Source organism: Lepisma saccharinum, chromosome 1 (assembly GCF_977018435.1).
Source record: "Lepisma saccharinum chromosome 1, izLepSacc3.1, whole genome shotgun sequence".
NCBI lineage: Eukaryota > Metazoa > Arthropoda > Insecta > Zygentoma > Lepismatidae > Lepisma > Lepisma saccharinum.
The window spans coordinates 138,961,986-138,985,776 of record NC_139229.1 but is presented as its reverse complement, the minus strand read 5'-3'; the positions used below and the strand labels follow the sequence as shown (position 1 = coordinate 138,985,776).

General features: G+C 37.5%; 1 protein-coding gene across 1 annotated transcript in view; it reads left to right on the top strand.

The window, feature by feature from the left end:
* LOC145986010 (uncharacterized protein C05D11.1-like) overlaps positions 1–23,791 on the top strand; it is a 158,912-nt gene that overhangs the window by 28,688 nt on the left and 106,433 nt on the right. The window contains exons 2-3 of the mRNA XM_083120184.1: positions 18,711–18,810; positions 20,498–20,752. Coding sequence (XP_082976310.1) covers positions 18,727–18,810; positions 20,498–20,752 — 339 coding nt within the window. The 5' untranslated portion in view covers positions 18,711–18,726. The remainder of the gene's footprint in view (positions 1–18,710; positions 18,811–20,497; positions 20,753–23,791) is intronic.

The following is a 23,791-nucleotide window of genomic DNA, read 5'->3' as shown; positions in this document are numbered from 1 at the left end:
CTTTTTATTTTCGATCATCATTTTGCAATCTTTTCCTGTTATTGACGTTCTATTTTTAGGAATACTGTGTCCTAAAGGGGGGAAGCGGTATGACCCACACCAACCCCACCCCTCGAGCATGCCATTGATTGCTACCCCCAAGTGCCGACCTCACCGCACGTCACTGACTTTAGCTTTTTACTTAAAATTGCATTATGCATTATGTTTGTGTTGCATTCAATATTGAAATTAGATTATAGCAAAAAATGTCCAATCATAAGTATACCTAATGCATAGGTAAAAATAAGACCTCCCTTCCTGTGATAAAATCGCAAATTGCACCCTGTTCAAATGTCTAGGAAAAAATCATTTCATCTAGGAATGATAGCGATGCGATGAGTCAAGAATTGTCACAACCTCATCTCGTCTCCTGTGTGGTGAAGTCTTGTTTGTGTGTATTTTTGTTTCAGTTTCCACCGGGTTTCGAACCCGGGACCCCTCGATTACAAGGCGAGGACGATTAAATATGTTAATGACGACGACGAACAGATGTTACTATACGCTTTAAATCGGTGTTTCCCAAAGTGTGTGCTGCGGTGCCCTGATTAGCTTACAGGGCCACTATGAAATGTTCAATCTTTTCACTGAATCTTTAGTGAAATGCTATGAATGTTTCCAATATCTGCTTATTTAGTACTTTTCTTTACATATAAAATGTTTCTGAATTTGAAATACGTGTTTAATTTTTAACTTAAGACAAGCAATCTTACAAGTATCTGAGCGTTGCAAGTGTTAGAGAGGGCTACATTCTGGGTGCCGCAGTAAAGTCTTGAAAAAGCTAAGGGAGCCGTGCTTTAAATGGTCGAAAATCAATCTCTCTCTGAACCATGGCTAGGAGGAAAAATACGAAACACTGGGAAAGAAGGAATACAAGCAATGCCACATTGACTGATACTTCAGTTCAATAACAAGCATCACAACTGAGTTATTGTGGGTGGGGCGAGGGAACATTCGGTACAATACCCAAATATCTTATATGTACATCTGGACTGGATGCGACCTCCTCTGTCCACTAACGATGCATGTGCTTTCAATGCTGAATGAATGTGGTTGGTTAACATATGATCCGTGTAATACAAAGTATATTGCGAAGTATGATAATCTTGCGTTGTACATACCTGAGATTCTATGTTATACTAATTAGTTTGCACTAGCCATCACTAATTGTAAATAACGTAATTAAAAGAGCGTTTTATTGAATAAGAAAAGTATTGTATTACTTTAGATATAGCATGATTTTGGAGGGGAAATTGTTGAAAATAAGTTGGAACTGTTGATCTTACTTGTTCAATATTGAAGATGAAGTTACAAGGGAGAGTAGTAAATCTCCAATCAGTATAAAAATTTTATTGTGAACACCCGTATGTGAACCGCACGCAAATTTTAACTCTCAAATCTCAACTATCTGCAGTGAAGTCCACGAACTATTAAAATCTGTTTCATGTTCTAAAGTTAACATTCCTAATGATATCCCTGTCATATTTCTACAACGATTAGCCCATATTCTATCCAAACCAATCAGCATAATTTTTAAAAAATGTTTTTCCGAGGGTGTGTTTCCTCTTGCATGGAAGCAAGCAAATATAGTTCTTATACTCGAACGAAACAAAACTCACGTTACTTCTTATAATCCGATTTCCTTACTTCCTGCACTTGCACTACTAGCTGAAAAAATAATTTCCAATTGTATCCTTGCGCATGCTACTCCGTTCCTCTCTCTCACTCAACATGGGTTTCTTCCTCATGCTTCATGTGACACAAACCTTGCTTCTTTGCTCATCAATGTGGTTACGTGCCTACGTGCCAAGCAAGACATGGATGTTGTTTACTTATATTTTTCTAAAGCCTTTGACTCTGTCCTTCATACACAAACTGATCCATAAACTTTCAAACAGATTCAAAGTTCACAGACCTCTTCTTAAATTACTGTCATCTTACTTGCACAATAGAAAGGAAAAGGTTATCATATCTGGCTCCCTGTAGTTTCCGGTGTGCCTGAAGGAAGTTCTCTAGGACCCCTGTGTTTCATTCACTGTTTTCTCATGGACGATATTCATCAATATATTTCTCTCGAATGCTTAATATTATTGTATGCTGATTACTGGAAGTTATTTAGAATCATTGCTTCAGTTCAAGACACACATTCCATGCAAGACAATCTCATACACATTAAACGATGGTGCCGAGACTGAAATCTGAAAATAAATCCCGAGAAATCTGAGATTTATACCCTCAAATCCAATTTTACAACACCATCCTAACGATTATGCAACAAAATTAGCCTGTTCGTACAACAGCACAAAGATCTTTGAGTCATTTTTGACAGCAAACTCACTTTCAGCCACCATATATACTGAAGTGCCAAAAGTCATGAGATAGAGGGAGGGAACTAGTTAATGGCATTGTAACATCCCGGCAACCAGTCGAACGTCGCGAAGCAGTTGCAGTGTTGTCAGGTGGACTTCTGTGAGTACAGTGAAACATCATGTACCGTGGTGATGGCAACCCGATGGGTATTGTCGGCATTTGAGCACGGGATTATAGTTGGATGCTAGACGAATGGGGCATGCGATATCGGAAGTCATCTGGACAGTGTCAAGGGTGGACCGTGAGTACTGCATTGGAGGCATTACGACCCATCAGGGACAACGCAGTGGCAGCCCACAAGTGATGAATGATTGTAAGTGGCGACATCTGGCCAGACTCGTCCGGGAAAACAGACAAGCAACAGTGCGTGATCTGACACAGGAATCAATTCAGGATGTCCCAGGGACGTGTATCATTGGTCAGTGCAACGCAATTTGGTCTCCATGGGGTGTCACAGCCGAAGACAGACACGTGTGTCGCTAGTAACCGATGGCAATGCACATTTACTCTGGAACATGTTCATTAGGCCTTAGAGGACTGGCAACGTGTAGCGTTGTCAGATGAGTCACTTTTCCAATTGGTAGGTGCGGATGGTACGGTCCGGGTGTGGTGCAGACCCCATGAGGCCATGGACCCAAGATGTCAACAAGGCACTGTACAAGCTGGTGGAGGCTCCATCATGGTATGGGGTGTGTTTACTTGGCATGGTTTGGTTCCTCTGGTCCTCGTGAACCAGACAATGAATGCTCGTCGCTATATTCAGCTGCTTGGTGACCATCTCCAACCCTTTATGGACTTCATGTACCCTACCAACAATGGGATTTTCCAGGATGACAATGCACCATGACAAAAAAACTTCTCTTCAGGTGTTCCCCACTTTTTTGCCCTTAGATGCTGTTCTGCATCGTGACCGTACGGTCTAAGGCATCATGCTTTGGGCTCCAGCTACGGGACGCGCGCAGGTTTGAGTCTCCTGGGAGAAGCGTAACAACTTTTCTCCTGATATTTCGGCCAGTCAAACGCACGGCCCATGGGCTGCATGTGGGCTCCAGCATCCGTTAATGCGGCCCGCTTTGGCCCCACTTAACACTTCATGCTTGAAATTATCTATACATTTGTAGTTATCCCGTTTTCTCTTTTCTCGTGATACAAGACCAGACACATCCAAACTTCAACACATTGACCAATTTTCCCTACACAGGTATACATTCCATTATAGAGTAGGTGTTTTGTCAACTAAGCAAGCTGATGGACATGTTACTTCTGAAGTACGAAAATATCTTGCCTAGCTGGGGGAAGGCAGCGTGCATACTTTCTGTCGCCTATGAGTTTGTTTCTTAATTTTCAAGGATTTACCTGGAAGAAAAGTCAGTTTCTGTAAAAGTTTCAGAGAACCATATCGCTGCCCAAACTTCGTGGGAGTAAGAAAAGGACTATATTCATTCCGAAGTATTTCTTTGTCACAAAATAAATTTACCAACCTCTGTGGCGGAGTGGTTAGCACAGCCCGTTGCGACACCAGAGGTTGAGGGTTTGAATCCTGGCCTGAGCATGGGTGTTCTTTGTATGTGTCCCTTCATCAATTTCATCATACCATTACTCATCCTCATCGTCGCCATTAGCCAAACATGGCAGAAAAGCAACGCAAATAAAAAAAAAATAAAAAAAATCAGAAATACAGTTGAGGAGAGGATTGATGACTTAGTAAACAAACAATTGAAAGTGAAAATTGTTCGTGTTGTTGCCTTTTCGCTCACAATATGGGAGCTCCGTTAACTCCCTTCAATCGTGGATATGATTCTCATCTCGATATGACAGTAAAACTACTTGAATGATTCCTCCCCGTGACACAAGGGCTGATATTTTGAAGGAAGTGGAGGCCATTTTGCAAAGTTAGTCTTCCGGTGTATTAAAACTTTTTAATAAAGTTATAATTTGTCCTTCCCAACTTCTCAGGAATACCAGGAATGGCAGGAATATTTGTCCACAGTAAAAATACTACGTGATGAATTTGGAAAAAGGTTTCAAGACTTCAGAGGGTGCGAAGGGCAATATTCTTATTCTGCTCTGCTCCGCTCCCTTTTATTTTGATGATGCGTGTGCAAGTCCTGCCTTCAAATGGAACTAATTGAATTACAGTGCAACTCGTATTGAAAAATAAATGTCGCAAGGTCGGTTTTCCTTGATTTTTCTCATATCTCCCATAGCAGTATCCTCGAATAAGCTATTTTGCTGTAGAAATTTTATTAATTTTGGTTACACTTGGCTTGGTGAAAAGTTGTTTTCCATAATGAAGATTAATGAAACAGCCGAATGATCAAGAATGACTGACAAAACATTTCTTGTCTGCATTGAGTTTCATGCTCAAAAAAACAACTTATTGCAGACTTTTGAGAAGCTTGTTTAAAAAAAACTGTCAAATCTGTGCGAAACGAAACTATAATTGCACACAAACAGTTTCTTGCAAAAATGTTTGCACAATTGTAACCAATTTATACTCGAAACTAGCATGTAAAATACTATAACCATAAAAATATATGGGGGGATCTATATGTAATTTACATATTGATGCTGCAATATTAATCACTGGAATCCCCCCCGGCCCCGTTGGGTTGAACCACTTAGTTCTGGACTTCAAGGTGTTGGGGTTCTAGATGTGTGGCCTGGATAGTGTTTACATTATCGTTACGAGGCCCTACTCACGAATTAGTTTGACATGGCTGGTCTATAGGATCTGTTGAGGAGATTGGGGAGCTACGAATGAGTAACCTGGTTACGGAAACCATCAACAATGATGGGGGGTTCTTCGTGCTGACCACACGTCACCCTGTAACTGGTTGGAGTGTGAGTGAGGCCAGCCCTTGTGAGTGAGTAGGCCCTTGCCTTCACGTGCTGTTGCGCCAAGGGTTTACTTACATATATTGGCGTAAGGTGTGGGCCCACAGCGGCTCGACCTCTCCTCGAAATTCTGTCAATTTATTTTGACCAATTCACTAGGGATATTTTAAGAGTACTTTGTAACACGTATAGTGCTCATCTAGAAGATCATACTACCGTTAGTTGGACTGAAATTTCGGTTTGAAACCAATGAATTGAATCCCGGCCTGAGCATGGGGTGTCCTTTCATCAATTTCATATAATCACTCATTCCCTCCCATCTTCGCGAATAGTAAGAAGTGGCAGAAAGGCGAAGTAAAACAGACCAAACAGACCAACCTTGGCCCATTATATCTGCTGTGAACTCAACGATGAGAACTGCACAAAGGAACTTGAAGATTAGCAGAAAAGAAAATACATATACAGACGTGTCAAACGTGTAATTTTCAACCACGAAAATTTATAATTAAAGACCTATGCAGAGGATAACACTGTGTGAAATTAACAATATATTGTTCATGCAGGCACGAAATATCCATTTCTCATTGAAACAGAGGAACTTTGTGCTAGCTGTCAATGACAGGGCTATTACTTATTTATTCAGTTTATTTTCTCTTTGGGAAAAAAGTTCCTGTACCTTCATAAGCATGGTCATCCGGAAGTGGAGAGGTGGGGATTATCAATTGAAAGTAATGGGGAGGTGGGGATTATCAATTGAAAGTAATGGGGAGGTGGGATTATCAATTGACAGTAATGGGGAGGTGGGGATTATCAATTGAAAGTAATGGGGAGGTGGGGATTATCAATTGAAAGTAAAGGGGAGGTGGGGATTATCAATTGAAAGTAATGGGGAGGTGCAGATTATCAATTGAAAGTAATGGGGAGGTGGGGAGTATCAGTTGCCAGGGCACGGGTGTTCTTTGTGAGTATCCCTTCATCAATTCCATGTAATCACAATTTTATGTCGTGATTAGCCAAAAGTGACAGAAAAGAGACGAAAAATAATCAACCAATCAATAAAGGTATATACACTCTCGGTGGTGTTACATTTCAATTGTTCGGTTTCCAGTAAACATTCCATCTTGACATCATCCGTAAGACTGCCATTGTGACCGTAATACTTGTAATTATTTTGGAGCAAGATGACCAGATATGATACGTGACTTATCTTGAGGGGTGTGAAAGCCAAAGTTAGAAACAAAACAGTCCATAATTACCATAGCATCAGGTCTTACAACATATATACATACAGGTGAGTCACTATTCTGTGACATCATCAGTAATAATTGGTCTTAATATTAAATAACACAAAAATCACACAGCAAATTAAAGGGATTACGAATAACATTAAAAATATTTCTAGAACTGGAAAGATTAATAAACATTTGGGCAACGAGAAAGGAAATTAACAACAATAAATATTAGTCCGAGGGAAAACACGTGTCATAATGATACAAAATGATAACATGTAGAAAGTTTCAAATATGTTTGAGCTGTTTTTAAGATGGGTAATACATAAAGTGTAAGTTCAATGTTTCCCTATTCGTTTCCTTACATCATTGCTACTACTGTAGTTGTATATTTTGTTGCATTGGTTTGTCTTTCGCGTCTTCTGATTTTCCCTAGTTCATTTCACATGTCCGAGACTTTATTCTTTAAATTCGAAATAGTCTCGCTTCCGTCCATCTCGAATTATTATCAGCACTGTTCGTAGTAGTAAAAATAATAACTGTTGCTAATTTTTGTGCTTATTACTATTAGATACAAATTTTGTATCAACACGAAACGCCCTTCAAAAAAAAGAAAATGGTGATAATGTTCCTCTGTCTCGTTATACATTTACTCCTTATATAGACAGTGTTAAAGACGGAGCTACTGTGGAGCATGTGCACTCGTCTGGCTCTCCTGGAACATCCGGTTACGCTTATGGTGCTATGGACGATAATATGAAACGACAAAGTGTAGATTCTTTTACAAGGAAATAGCATGTCAGCTGCATAGCATATGGTTGCACAGTTCGATCAGGAACAAATTTATTGAGTCAAGTATCACTTTGTAGGTTTCCGAAGGACGTAGAGACGAAACCTGTGGATACAAGCAGAACGAAAAAAGGATTGGTACCCGGAAAGGATTTGTACGACTTGCATTTTGTTACAAGCATGTTGATCGCTTATCTGCGTATTGTGTTGTAAAAAACGGCTCTTAGTAAAGTTTGAAATCGAAGCGGCACGCGACAGCAGTGGTTCACACCGAAGTGACAAGCGACACAGGCCCATTTAGTCTATAAATAATTGTAACATTTTGATCAGAATCAATACGATTCAGAAACACCAGGAGTAAAAAAGAAAAAAAAAAGTAAAGTGTTCCCCTGTGCATAGCACCACGCCATGAAGGCGTATAGGGGGTGTGGGGGTAACGCCCCACACTTTCTTGATCCGGTCATGAGTGGGGGTGATGTGATCAGCATCACGCCCCTGACCGCCTTTACCCCCCAGGGTTTCCCCCAGGTACCCATGTTATTCGACGCTGGGTAGGCGCCGGGGCCGCTTCCACCGTTAGAAAAGTTCCCGGATTTGAACCGGCCGGGGATCGAACCCGGGACCTTGAGCATGGTAGTCAGACGCGTTACCGACTGAGCCACAATAAAACAATTGTTTTAACTTCAAAAAAATTGAACAAAAAAATAATATACAATGCATATAGCATGAGAATTATGATTTATCACTTTTCACTAAATATGTATTTCAATAATGCTGTAGTGCATTTTAATATAATATGTGATGTATTTCAATTTATACAAAAACTTTATCAAATACAGACATTTATAATTTCGTTGTGTTTTGCAACTAACTAATTACATATTATTCACCATGTTTAACACATGAAGGAGTCAGTGGATGATATTCTTAAGCCACATGTTTGATTTTTATGTTGTTGTTGTTGAACATACCATCATGCACAATAAGCAACCCACTGTCCAAAAAGTGCGAGACATTGTCATTTTTCTTTTCGAATGGCAGTATAATATGTACATCACTGAAGTTTTTGGCTCTCCAACCAGGTGGTCATCTGTGTAGTGATATAGTCATAAGCCACACTTTCCCGCTACGTAGGCTATACATGCACCATTAGAAAACATGGATTTTGGAGACAATAATGAAGGAAGTGACGAGTCACATCTTTTTGATAGTAATAGTGGAAATTTCTGGCACCCGTCAGCTAGCAGTTCAGTGTGGAACTCATCCTTCTGTACGTGTAATTATGAAATAGAGTTGTGGTTATGTTTCAACTTCCGTTGAAAGTTTATATGCTGCATAAAACATTGATTACTACAATCCTCTGATCACATTAACTAAATATAAAGTATATTTTCTTTCAAGCTAGTAAATATCTATGTCAAACGTGATTAATTAAGGCAGACGTCCCATTAACTTGAGCCGACCAGCTGAAGCATTGCCACAAAAATCCACACTTTCAAGGAAAAGGCAGCTGAATCGCCCACGATAGAACAGAGAGAAAGCAAAATGGAGACGTAATAGCGGATGCCAATAAGTACCCGATAAAACAAAGAGTACGGGACATGCTGTTAGTTTAAGACATTCCTTCGCTTGTTCCAAGAAATGTACGACAAAATGCTGAGAGAGTATGTAATATCTGTATCCATCTTGAGACCTGGGTGATTTTAATGCTAAATCAGCATCGTAATTTATGGACACGGGATTGAGGTGAATGTAAACCTTAATATGTTATTAATGATGCAGAAAATCAGTAAACCTGAATGCCCATGTCTTCCTGTAGTTTCTAACCTAATAACTTGGAGAAAACCTCGAATTTGGCTTATGACTATATTCTACAGAAAAGCTGTGCGATATGATAGGGAGGTACAGTAAGGGCTACATTAATTTTCTCGAAAGATGAGCACGTTGGTACCATGCATTCTTTACAAGTTGTTTATGTATCATGTGTAGAATGATGCACGATATATACAAGTAACTTACAAACATTACACATGGAACTAGCTTGTTGCAAACTTCTTTCAAGGCAGTTCTACGACAGTCAATCCACAGTCATGTATGCCGTAGTTGTATGTCCAAAGTGTTCTTTCGTAAAATGCAGAATGAGCACTTGATTTTGGATTTGGAAATGCGTTCTGTATATCTATTGCTATGGTGTGGATTTTCTTTGGCGAAGTGGTTAAATCCATGATTCACTTTAGCCCAAAGTCAGCCTTTTCAATGTAATTCCTTGCTCTTTTTTCAGGTATTTCCTCTGGGGACAGTTCTGAATTACACGTGTATTTTGAGATGGCATTAATAAATCATGTACACCTTTTTCGGGGAATTTATGTCCATGATTAACAAGTATATCCCTCTCTTCCTGTTTTGGTATTGTTAAAGTTTTCTTCATTGGGTGTTGAAAATTTATCTCTTGCGCATAGTTCTGCAAATCATGGACAGTCAAAATAACCTCTTTACGGATTGAAAAGTTTAAGGTCATGAACTTGTAGATAATACGAAAGGTTTACTGATCTTGTGGATTGTTTGTTCTCCATCTTTCTGTGACACTTGCTTTTCTTTGGCATCATTTCCAGGCAGCCATAAGCTTAGCATTCTGTTCATTAAAATCACCCAGGTCTCAAGATGAATGCAGATATTACATACTCTCTCAGCATTTTGTCGTACATTTCTTGGAACAAGCGAAGGAATGTCTTAAATTAACAGCATGTCCCGTACTCTTTGTTTTATCGGGTACTTATTGGCATCCGCTATTACGTCTCCATTTTGCTTTCTCTCTGTTCTATCGTGGGCGATTCAGCTGCCTTTTCCTTGAAAGTGTGGATTTTTGTGGCAATGCTTCAGCTGGTCGGCTCAAGTTAATGGGACGTCTGCCTTAATTAATCACGTTTGACATAGATATTTACTAGCTTGAAAGAAAATATACTTTATATTTAGTTAATGTGATCAGAGGATTGTAGTAATCAATGTTTTATGCAGCATATATACTTTCAACGGAAGTTGAAACATAACCACAACTCTATTTCATAATTACACGTACAGAAGGATGAGTTCCACACTGAACTGCTAGCTGACGGGTGCCAGAAATTTCCACTATTACTATCAAAAAGATGTGACTCGTCACTTCCTTCATTATTGTCTCCAAAATCCATGTTTTCTAATGGTGCATGTATAGCCTACGTAGCGGGAAAGTGTGGCTTATGACTATATCACTACACAGATGACCACCTGGTTGGAGAGCCAAAAACTTCAGTGATGTACATATTATACTGCCATTCGAAAAGAAAAATGACAATGTCTCGCACTTTTTGGACAGTGGGTTGCTTATTGTGCATGATGGTATGTTCAACAACAACAACATAAAAATCAAACATGTGGCTTAAGAATATCATCCACTGACTCCTTCATGTGTTAAACATGGTGAATAATATGTAATTAGTTAGTTGCAAAACACAACGAAATTATAAATGTCTGTATTTGATAAAGTTTTTGTATAAATTGAAATACATCACATATTATATTAAAATGCACTACAGCATTATTGAAATACATATTTAGTGAAAAGTGATAAATCATAATTCTCATGCTATATGCATTGTATATTATTATTTTGTTCAATTTTTTTGAAGTTAAAACAATTGTTTTATTTGACTTGTGTACTCCTGGTGTTTCTGAATCGTATTGATTCTGATCAAAATGTTACAATTAAAACTATAGTCTGTGTGTAGATGTATCTTGTTATTTGTTCCTATGAAAATATGATTAGTGTGTACATAAATATGTTGGTGTGTGTAAGTATGTTTATATGTAATATATGTTTCTGTGTAACAAAATTATGATTTATCAACCTCATAACACGAATAACGTGTGTATTCAATTATTTTAAAAATTGATCAAAGATTCTATCATAAAATGCATCAATGTAATTTTTAAATTCGAGAGTTACTACGGATATGTGGAAGCAACCACTTTCAATTATATTTTACAAGTTATAAAATATTTCCATGTTAAAATATCGCTTCTACGGGCTCTCGTCGTGCTTTTCAAATAAATATAATTACCACAAGGGACAAAGTGTTTTACTTTTTGTTAGTTATGCATAGATTATATAAGAAGTATTTTTATGATGAGAAACCTATTTATTTGTGACAGTACACACACACACACACTGTGTACAAATTTGTTGTCCAAAATGTTTCAAGAAAATGCAATTCAAATGTCTTGATTGATGGATTGATTGATTTAGCATTTTAATTTATGCACACTAAGTCGAATCAAGAATGGACCCACAGTTTAAAGTTGGATCCGAATTACTATGTGCCTCCACCGGGTATTGAACCCAAGACACCTTTATCACCCTACTCAAATGGTAGACTCATTCAAATGTTTTGAAGAACATTCAAATGAGAAAGTTGTACGTAATAATTAAGTCAATGATGAGCCAGATACCAGAGTTATAAAGGCTTTATACGACAATATAGTACATCTAATTTCCCTACAGTTTTGTGAAGTAAATTAAGTAAGCAGCAACTTTTCTCCGTAGCATTTTGTATGCAATTTCTCATGTAAGAACTAATTATTAGAACAGTAACTTTTCTATGGGGAAATTTGTACCCCCTCCATATATATTAAAGATAAAAGGGGCAGTCACTTTTCTACGGGGAAATTGTACCCCCTTCTAATATTAGCAGGATTTAATGGGGCAGTCACTTTTCTACGGGGAAATTATACCCCCTCCTAATATAAGCAGGATTTAAGGGGGCATTCACTTTTCTACGGGGAAATTGTACCCCCTTCTCATATTAGCAGGATTTAATAGGGCAGTCACTTTTCTAGGGGGAAATTGTACCCCCTTCTCATATTAGCAGGATTTAATAGGGCAGTCACTTTTCTACGGGGAAATTATACCCCCTCCTAATATAAGCAGGATTTAAAGGGGCAGTCACTTTTCTACGGGGAAATTATACCCCCTCCTAATATAAGCAGGAATAAAGGGGACAGTCACTTTTCTACGGGGAATTTGTACCCCCTCCTAATATAAGCAGGATATAAGGGGGCAGTCACTTTTCTACGGGGAAATTGTACCCCCTTCTAATATTAGCAGGATTTAATAGGGCAGTCACTTTTCTACGGGGAAATTATACCCCCTCCTAATGTAAGCAGGATTTAAGGGGGCAGTCACTTTTCTACGGGGAAATTTTACCCCCTCCTAATATAAGCAGGATTTAAGGGGGCAGTCACTTTTCTACAGGGAATTTGTACCCCCTCCTAATATAAGCAGGATATAAGGGGGCAGTCACTTTTCTACGGGGAAATTGTACCCCCTTCTAATATTAGCAGGATTTAATAGGGCAGTCACTTTTCTACGGGGAAATTGTACCCCCTCCTAATATAAGCAAGATATAAGGGGGCAGTCACTTTTCTACGGGGAAATTTTACCCCCTCCTAATATAAGCAGGATTTAAGGGGGCCGTCACTTTTCTACGGGTAATTTGTACCCCCTCCTAATATAAGCAGGATATAAGGCGGCAGTCACTTTTCTACGGGGAAATTGTACCCCCTCCTAATATAAGCAATATTTAAGGGGGCAGTCACTTTTCTACGGGCAATTTGTACCCCCTCCTAATATAAGCAGGATATAAGGGGGCAGTCACTTTTCTACGGGGAATTGTACCCCCTCCTAATAGAAGCAGGATTTATTTGGGCAGTCACTTTTCTACGGGGAATTTGTACCCCCTCTTTTAAGTGGGAATTGACAGGCAGTCATTTTTCTACGGGGATATTTTACCCCCTGCTTAATTGACGGGAACTGAAAAGGGCAGTCATTTTTCTCTGTAGAAAATTGACTGTACAGTCACTTTTCTACGGAGTCCAAATTCCCCGTTACACCGGCCTCCTGGCCTCATAGGACGCTTCGCCACTGGGTAACAGTCTTTGTTGTGTCGGGGGAAACCACCATGTGTCTGTCTGGGGCAAACTCGAATTTAAGATCAGATAAGGAGATTCCATTTTGTTTAATTTCCTTTTCATTTAAATTTTTAACCCAAAACTAACAAATTTAATGGTCATTTTTTGCATTTTAAGTCATTTTCCCCATTTTTTAGGACATTCTATAGGTCATATACCTATATTTTTTAGGTCATCAACTTCTGCTCCCTAATAATAACCATAACTAAAAATAAATAACAAGTTAATCAAATGAAATGGTCCCCCATTTTTGTGTGAAAATATGTACAGAGAGCATTCCCAGACATTCGCTACGAGACTCGGCTGCAAGCTGCCCGGCATCAGTGCTTGTCAGGTTGGCCCCCTTTCCCTTTTACCTGCCTTTCTCCTTCCGTGACATGAGAGAGAGAGAGAGAGAGAGGCTGCAGAGAAGGGGGAAATGTTCAAAGAGAGAGGAGAAGTGATTCCAGTTTTCATATTGTGTACTAAACTTGACTACAGAATGTGTTGAAAATGATGTCCCTCTGCTGCAACACATTCCTGGCATCTCGGAAGGAAATTGGCATTTACACCTGCAAGTTTGTCTACTGTAATTCTCCCGATTTTTCATACAATACTCACTTTTAACTCACTGATGGTGTGTGGATTGTCTTTGTATACTTTATTTCCCCATTTTTCTTTCCACTTTTATTCAGAACTGACCCTGTTACTCTAACTTTTTTACAAGTTTTAATATAAGCGACTGTCGCAAACCCATTCACCGGGAAAGACAAACGCTGATGGCGGGCCGCTTGCCGCCGAGTCTCGTAGCGAATGTCAGGGAATACTCTGTAGAAGTGACAGCTAAACTATAAAATTTTGTCCCCCCAAAAATTCCCATGATGCAGGCACGTCATGAATGCCCCCTGTGGGCACCCCTGTTGCTAGCATCTTTACTTTTGCATGCAAGCACTGGTCACAAAGGAGACAAATCCTATGGAATATTACTGTACAAAATGTTTGTTGTTTGTATCTTTGGACCTCAATGGCAGAAACCAGTAGTATTATAACAAAACCATATTAACAAAACAGCCTTTTATATTTATAAGCACAATACAACTTTTCTCATGTGTAAAAATTGTTTATGAATCGTTGATATGGAATACAGTATACTGCTTGAATACTGAAAAAATCACACGAACTTTCCTAATTCAGGCAAATCACAATTTTTATAGTCTTCATGTCCAAAGAAAGAAATTAAACGCTCTTTTATGACAATAGAAAATAAGTAAAAATGTTAATGTATTTTTCCTCAGTTGTAAGATTGCGTTCTAAGACATCATTGTCTTTGAGAAATGATGAGATTTTAATTTCACAATTACGTAATGTTATAATTTTTCACGATTCAATAAATATTGATAATTTTAAAATGGATTGTACTTACTAATCATGATACAAATTATTCATAAATCATGAGATAATTATTTTTACCAGTTTTCACCAAAATAAACACACTTTTAAATTTTTTGAATTAAGGTGAGGAGATACAATTACGCACCAATTGTTCATTTATTTCAGTATCGCCCGAATGGGCACTGCTACTAAAACAAACCCTGGGTGTGTCCAAGAGTAAGAATTTCTCTCCATATTGCAAGTGCAAACATTTTATGTTGATTATTAAGCTGGACACGATGTTTGAAAAATATGATGAATAATAATTTTCGGAATCCCATGTATTCCTTATGGGGAATCAATTTCAACATCAAGTTACGGCTAATCAAATGGAAGTTTCGACTTTTCCGCTGGTGAAATTCATCTTCAAACTGCCCTCTTCCCGTTGACATTGCTTTCTATTCCATCGGAAGTTTTATATTCACAAGAGAATGAATCAAATCATACTCCCATATGATCAATGCTTTTTTCCTTGCCTCCTGGCAGTGTTGCCAAACCTGATGGGCATAAAAGAACTAAATTTCACCCTGACTCTCATGGAGCTAGATTTATGATGGCTGGATAAAGTGCCTTCTAGGGTAATGTTAGTTGTCAAAGGGGTGGGGCACTGCTATTATCGTTAACTCTAAATTGATGACAATTTATTCTTAGTTTTCAACATCTAGATCCGGCGGCATCGCCCATCTCATACCAACCGATGGTGGTATGAAATCGAAAGTAAAGAATTCCCTAATAACAATATTATATCAATTTCACATCTAACATTGCGCTATAAAGAAGTAGCTGAGGAGATAAGAAAGAGTGGGGCGACGGAGCCAATATAACAATATCACATCACGTGCAAAATGTATAATTATGACGAAAGGTGGTCTATGTGGGTCGGAACCAGAGATGGCATCATAGTGGGGCATGGGGGGTGGGCGTCCCAGTTCACAGCCGAACGAGTGCACAAAAGATTGATTTAGTTTATTTTACTTCGCGTTTTGTGCCTCTTGGACAATTTGCGAAGATGGGGATGAGTGATGAAATTGATGAATGTACATTCGCAAACAACCAAGCCCGAGTGGGATTCCAGCCTGGGACCCTTGGCATCGCTGCACGATGTGCTAACCACTCGGCCACAGGGTCCGGCTAGAGTGCACGAAAGAGCCAGATCTGGCTCCAAGAGCCAGACTGCCATGGACGGATGGGCTTGGGAAGTCTCCCGTAGAAATTGTATTGTATTAAGTGAATCATACGATGTTTCATGAAAATGTTGTGTTATGCGATACAATTAAAGTGACATAAGATAATCAGAATAGTAAAATACAAGAGAAAAAAAAATTCTCTACCGGATTCAATCTTACAACCTTGAGATTGTGAGTGAAGCAAAACCGATACCACTGCACTTGAGTTATGAATCAAATATATACTTTCTACTGTTTTTGCTTTGAAATATGAATCAAAATATATGCTTTGACAACTTTTGCTTTTCAGTTTAAAAACTTGCCTTTGCACATTATTTTGTTTAACGTGTAGCACTAATTGTGTAAGAGAGTGGCACAAAACATTCATTCTGCAGATGTGAAATGCTGAAGCGTGGCCTCTGAATGCACATTATATAGCTTGCATTTCTATCTGAACACTATTTCAACCATTCGAAGTGAAAACCTCTTAAAGATTTTTAGTAATTACGAACCATAAATGAACTGTCACATCAAGATATAAGCATTTTTGTGCTCCATTTCAAATTTTCACTTTGTGCTTTTGTTTGATACGTGGATAATGCAACACTTTTATGTGAACTTTGGGGGTTAGATTCACTTGATCATGCTTCATAAAGCGCCCCCCTGTTTGTTTATGGACTCAAGTCGCCGTCCGCGCTGCCAGTGTTCTTTACATTGTCGGCGTATCCGATTGTTACAGTGGTGTTTAAGTCTGTGTAGGCCTATTCTAAGCGGAAAAAGTAATCTTCTCATTTGGTTGTACTAGTAATAAATAATTACTATACAGTTTTAAGTGTTGTTTCATCATTTACGACCTATTAGCACATTATCTCCTCATTATCAGAGTTTTTCGTATGCGAGGTAATCTCTGTCCCAATTAGCTTGGATAATCATGAGTCTACTGTACCTTTGTTATAATATTTAATCTAACATCATTTTAATGTGACAGTAATGATAGAAACATAAAATGTCAGCCTAGACAGTCTCAGCCCATAATCATCTTTTATTTTCACATATCTCTGTAAGATATACACAACTGCACTTTAACATGGAGATCATGACTATGTAGCACTCTACCACACAACCACCCTGGCTCCTATGCTCCAACAATGGGACGTCATTGACAACACTCTTGTCAATCAAAATATCAAACTTCTGATGGCATAGAAAAAGTTATCCACGGGAACACGACAGATTGAGGATGATTTTGACCAGTGGAAAAGTTTCTCCATAAAAAATGCATGGGATTCTGAAAACACTCAATCATATTTTTCCAAGTATTGTGATGCAGATGATGATACAATCATTTCTAGAACAATAAGTACACTTAAACAAATCTATGAGCAAATGGAAAGAGAAGCAATAAAAATAGGGCTCACTGTAAATGTAAAAAAGACAAAGTACATGAGAATGTCTAACTCTGAGATCAGAAGAGCACCTCAAGGACAATTGGTGATAATAGGTTTGAGGGATTTTCTTGTTTTAAATATATGGGGACAATGGTATATAGTGATGATATGAGTAAAATAATAAAGGAAACAATACAGGCAGGCAATCTTGCATATTTTGCAAATAAGCAGTTGTTTAGAAATGGACTGATCACAAGAAATACAAAGCTTAAAATTTATAAGACACTGGTAGGACCAGTTGTCACTTATGGATCAGATAATTGGACTTTGAAACTGTCAGATGAAAATGCCCTCAGAATATTTGAGAGAAGAATATTAAGAAAGATATATGGACCTGTGAAGGAAGATGACGACTGGAGAATAAGCTATAATGCAGGGCTAGATGATTTAATAAAAGGCCAAGATATAGTGAGATTTGTCAAAGCCCAGAGAATAAAGTGGGTGGGGCATGTGGAGAGAATGATGGAAGACAGGATGCCAAGAAGAATGTTGAAAGAAAAGCTTAACCACGCAAGAAGAAAGGGCAGACCACGACTCTGATGGATAGACGACGTCCCTGCAAACAATGAAAATTAAAGGATGGAGGAGAAGAATTGATGATAGATTGGAATGGAGGCTGATTGTGGAGGAGGCCAAGGCCCACCAAGGGCTGTAGAGCCAGAGAAAAAGAGAGAGAGAAATATATATTGTGTCTATGTTAATAAACAACATAAAAAAATGCTTCCACTTGCAACATGTGGAGAAATTCGTACTCTTGCATACATGCAGGTTTTTTTTTAGTAGCAGTGCCCATTCCAACCATACCACATGGTATGTAACTGCAACTCCTTTGCACTGTTGGTAGCTGAATTTTAAAATCTGCAGCAATATTATAGATTGAGTCATGTATTAGAATGTATTGCACAGTAACTTATGATGTTACCGCTAAGTCCAGGTTTAGGAAAGCCACTCCAGGGCAAGAATTAATTACTTTCAATCCAATTTCTTGTATAAATTAAATGTTCTAAGGTCACATTTCAAAATGTATAGCTTTATCTCAGTTGGATTCATTGTTTTCTTATCCCATTTCCATACTCGTGGACATGAGCTAACAGAAATAAAGAATTTATTATAATTTATTATTATAGAAAGGGGTTGTTACCTGAATTAGTTTTAGTTTTGTCTACCCCTGTTCCACATAATCCAGATATATTATTTCATAAATTGCTTGCTTGTTCGAATCATTAAGTATACATATGGAAGTCAAAAGAATTTTACTTTGAATGAGGAAGAATATATTGTGTATGATATAAAATTGTGAATAAAATATAATTTCCAGTGCAAACTGTGAGGCAGTATAGCAATTCAATTTTTTTTGAATTTGTAGGAATTATGAACATATCTATTTTACACACGCACACTTTTTTTTTTATGCTTCACAGAGTACGCGCCTACATAATGCTCTTCACTTATTTAACACAGACAACAGGAAGCCCATTACAAAGGAATTTTGTGGAGATCGAAGATCCTTTCTGCACGAAGGTAATACACCTGTTCAATTGTCTTTCTTCAATACTTATGCTTTATTCTTTTATAAGTCAGTGTAATCTAGGTTTGCATGTTTCACATTTTCATTGTTTAGGTGGATAACAACAAGTTTTAAAAGTTAAGTAGCTACACATTGAATAATTGAATTAAACATTTTAATTATTTTTCAGTTAAATTGAAGCTTACATTTGAATGTGTAGTGCAAATTTAAGAACTATTGATGGAAATAAACAATATAGGATGTCTACCAGTCACACAAGTCAAGAAAAAGTAAAGAAATCAACAGGAAGGTGGAAAAGTCGAGAATTTATACATTTGGTCCAGAATTTTTTGCTGTCACAATGGTTGTTTTAGTTATTTACTTTACTTTTGTACCCCCCTTTTGGCTAATCACAAAGATGATGATGAATGATGATCAGATGAGATGGATGAAGGAACAGTCACAAATATATACGGATGACAATATGAGCCCCAGAGAGGATAATACTAGCTGTGAGTCAAGGCACCATAGCCTTCATTTGGGTGTCTTTGGAAAGGTTTGAATCCTCACGCACTTCTATCAAATGGCAATTGGTCTTATTCTTCATTTATCGTGATAATTTTAGCGGTGAACTGAGTACTACCCTATATGCCAACTTTCCCTGACAGTTGTTTATGAATGTTTGGAAATCTAAAATTGTTTTGAGTTGTGGTTAAGATTTGTTCATCTTTGTTTCTAAAGAATTGCATTCTTGTATGGGTGAAGTTTTGTAAAAATATTGAAGGAATGTGGCCATTTTCCAACCAGGATGAAGTCTGAGGCATTAATTTTTACATTCATTAATAGATAAACAAAATGCATGTTAAGAGTGCAGCTTCTATTTCAATTTTAACCATTTAACCATTAACCATTTAAATGAAGATTAGAAGAAAGTAAAAATGCCAAGAAAATTTCAAATTGGTAAACCCTCTGTAATAGCTTCACCTTAGTTTTAGAGTGATAATTATAGAAATGGTGAAAAGCTGCCATGGTACAAAAAAATCACAACATGTAATAGGACATCAAAATGTGAATTTTTTCCTTGTTAGCATTTTCTCTTGAAGATGTTCAGGGTATCTACCACACTAAAAGTAGGGTTTTGAACAAAGATCAACATCGAAATGAATATTCCCATAACTCAGTTAAGTTTGATGCTTGATCTCCTTGCACACATGTTTAAATACAAGAATTCCCTTAATGATTTTGTCTGGAAAATTTGGTTCTTGCACTGGAAAACCTGGAAGAGTCTAGGAGGTTTTTCTTAAAATTAAATTGTAGACACCCTAGTCCTGTTTCAGTGCTACAACTCCTTGCAAAATGCTGTATTTTACCTGTATACATGCAACAGAAAAATTTACGGTTGCCACTGAAGTTAAGAAACTTGAAATGTAAAATCGGGGAATTAATTTAAATATTTTTGCACTGTATTAAATATATTCATTTCACAGTTTGAAGTGCATATAAGCCTAATAGTAATATGCTGGCAAAAATATAAACTATTCAGAAAAAGTAACTGGATCACTAAATCTCTTCCTCGTGGAAAAATATTTTAAACAAGGGGAAGAGGTTCCCTCCACACTCCTGTACAAATATATCCGTCTGCATGCTTATGCGGTCTAAGTGTTATGTCAGATTTTTTATTGACACTGCATTTTCTTATAGGTTACCTTTCAACTGGTACCATTTTCAGAATGTGTAATGTACTTGGAGTTTGATAATGTTCAGGCTTCGAAGTTAAGCATTATCAAAGAACATCTAATGGAAGTCTTGGAATCGGTGAAGATTGATAGCATACGTTTGACAACAATCATCCAGGGACACATTCTGTCAATTGTAAGAAAATGTGAAAACAATGCAGGAAAATATTTATCTGAATCTCTTATTATAGACATGTTGTATGCCAACAGCACTGACAATGTAAGTAGCTCATTATTTTTTTGGATATTATGTCTTATAATAGAGATGAGACAGTTTAACAGTAGAACATTACAGTTCAGTAGAACCTCGATTTTACATTTTTTGAGGCCCTGATGCAAAAAAAAACTTAAAATGTGAGAAAATTAAGAATAAGAAATTTTTGTATCTAGTAGCTCAGTTGTTAGGGTGTATGACTACCGTATAAGGGACCCGAGATCTATCTCCAGCGGAGGAGAACCAAGATTTTTTTGTGTCTAGCAGCTCCGGCGCCCACTCAACATCTTATAATGTGGCTACCTGGAGACCCTGGGGGTAAAGGCAGCATCACCCTCACATCACCCTCACCTTTGGTTCTGATCAAGAAAGTGTGGAGTCCTAACTCCAGCTCCTATATGTCTTCATGTCATGGGGCACAGCACAGGGAACATTTTAACATTTTACCTTTTTTTTTTTTTTCAAAGAAAATTTTTGTACTGTATTACTTGAGTGGGAACACGAAGAGTGAATATAATGCAGAAAAATGTAAAACCAATAAATGTAAGAGAGGAGTTCTACTGTATAATGAAATCCTGTCAATGATATATCAGTTTAATGGTAACTGTGCTGACCACCCACCATGTAATTCATAATTTATAGATATTCATTTGAGGTGAATAAATTAACCTTTTTAAGTACCAAAATGGCATATTTTTGATTGAATAACAGCATATAAAATGACGTTGTGGTGTTATATCAGTGAATATCTTATCAGATTTACTTTATAAACTATGCTTACATATTATATAAATACAATAACAACACATTGATGTTTTCTACACAGAATAGGTACGGCCAATTCTCATAAGGACAAGTGACAGAAAATTTATGTAATCCTGTATACTGTAAATTAATTAATAAATGTGAAAATTAAAATTGCGTTATTTCAGAAGCCAAGCTAATAACAATTCATATACACTGTGTTTCAAAAAGATTGACCAGATTTCTAATTATTATATTTAATGAATGAAAATGTGTTACAGGTACCCAACAAATTACAAACTATGAAGCAAGTCCTCAAGTTTCACTCACTGTATTACAAATGCTCTATGATGCCTAAGCAAGAGGTGCATAATCGTGAACATCTTGAGTATGCTTTCATGCAACATTATTTCCAATCACAGTGTTTGGTACATGTCACATGAAATTAAATGTAATATTTCATTTGAAGGATGACTGATTAAAGACATTCTTTCAGAGAGAACAATACCTGTGCATTCCAGCCCCCCCCACCCCCCCCCCCTCCAAACTGCTATCATGAATTACAAAAGGACGAGGTATGTCTAGCATGAAGTGTTGGTTTGTGGGACCAAATTTTGGCATAGAATGCTTGTATCTTCAACAGGGGCTGCGGTGAGAGGTGGCAGCATTGCCAATTGTGCGGTTCTGACCTTAGTCCGTACGCTAAATGCAAGGCTTGTCAAAATTTGCTCTTGCAGTTTTATCTTTAATATTTCCCTAAGATATTCTTAAAGCAATGATTTGGACCTGGAGACAAAAATATGGTCAGTGTGCCATGTGTGTTCGGTATTATCCTTTTCAAAAGTTTGCAAATCTGCATATCGAAGGAGGAAATTGGGAAAACCCGTCGTCCATTACACAATCCTGTTTCTCACTGTTCATTGGTGGAGCCATCTTGCGTCACTACTTGCGCAGAGGCTTGTTCTCGTTTGCCCATGCTTCCATACCCACTATACTCGATGTAATCTTGCTAACAACTGAGAGAGAGTTTTACCTTGTAGGACGTTTTATACTGTTCTCAACATCCTTTGTTTGACACCTCAATGAGAGGTTAACACCTCTTATCTGTCATGCAAAATCCTTAGAGGAAGTGAGGCCGGGATCAGCGATATGCAGCATTATCGTTGAATGGTCAGCCTGGAGAGGTGGAAAAGTATAGCTTTTCCAGATTTTGCTCGGCATCACTCTTCAATATATTCAAAATTTAGCTTTGGTCAAATATTTGAAGCCGATGATCCAAAAGCGTATATGTTCAATAGTATCGCAATTCCTCACAATATATAATTATTATTGGATCATGGAATGTGTGAAGTTTGTGGAAAATTTTTACACTCTCCGACATGAATGTTTCTCAATTTTTCTTCTGGACTGCAAATGTTGGTCATTGAGATCCCAAGTCTCTACCACATATATAAAAGTACATACATTACCCACTTTGTTGTTGTACAATCTTGTACATCATGTGTCCAGTTAATCTTTGGAACATTGCAAATAATTCTACATACAGTGGAACCTCGATTTTACGTTTTTCAGGGAACCAAGCTGAAAAACCTTAAAATGCGGGAAAATGTAAAATCTGGGAAACTTTTATAGCATTTTGTTCTATTGGGACCATGAATATTGAATGTATAAGGCAGGAAAATGTAAAACTGGGGATTGTAAAATCGGGGTTCCACTGTACTTGGTATGAAGTTATGTGAAATTTTCTTTTGTATAATAGTTAAAAAATGTAGCTTAGGATTAGAGCATATACATTTCATATGGATGGCATGATGTCAGATCCTAGCAGAAGTGCCAACCCCCTCACTTTGAATATATATGTTTTAACAGACTATGCCTTGACACTTTCGTACATTAGAAGATTCTTCATTGAATGTAAATTTATACATAACTGGTTGTAATGCAAAATGTTAACAATAAAATGGAATTTTGTTACATTAACAAACATGAGCTTAATTTATTTAGCTCTGAACAAAAGTTTGCTTAAGAAGAATCAACAGTGACTTAACGATTTTCAGACTTTTTCTTAGAGAGAGTTTGTAACACTTGCAATCATATAAACTGAATTCAGAATTAAATAGAAATTACTATAAGCATTTTTTTATAGCGAAAAATTATCTGAACTTAGAAATAAGCAGTTTCCACCTGGAAAAGGTGGAAATTATCAGAAACGTAAACAAGTTGAAAACCAAAATTTTCGATGTTAAATTTTCAGTTTTTTGCCTCAGCAATTGAATAATGTCAATAGATTAATTAAGCACA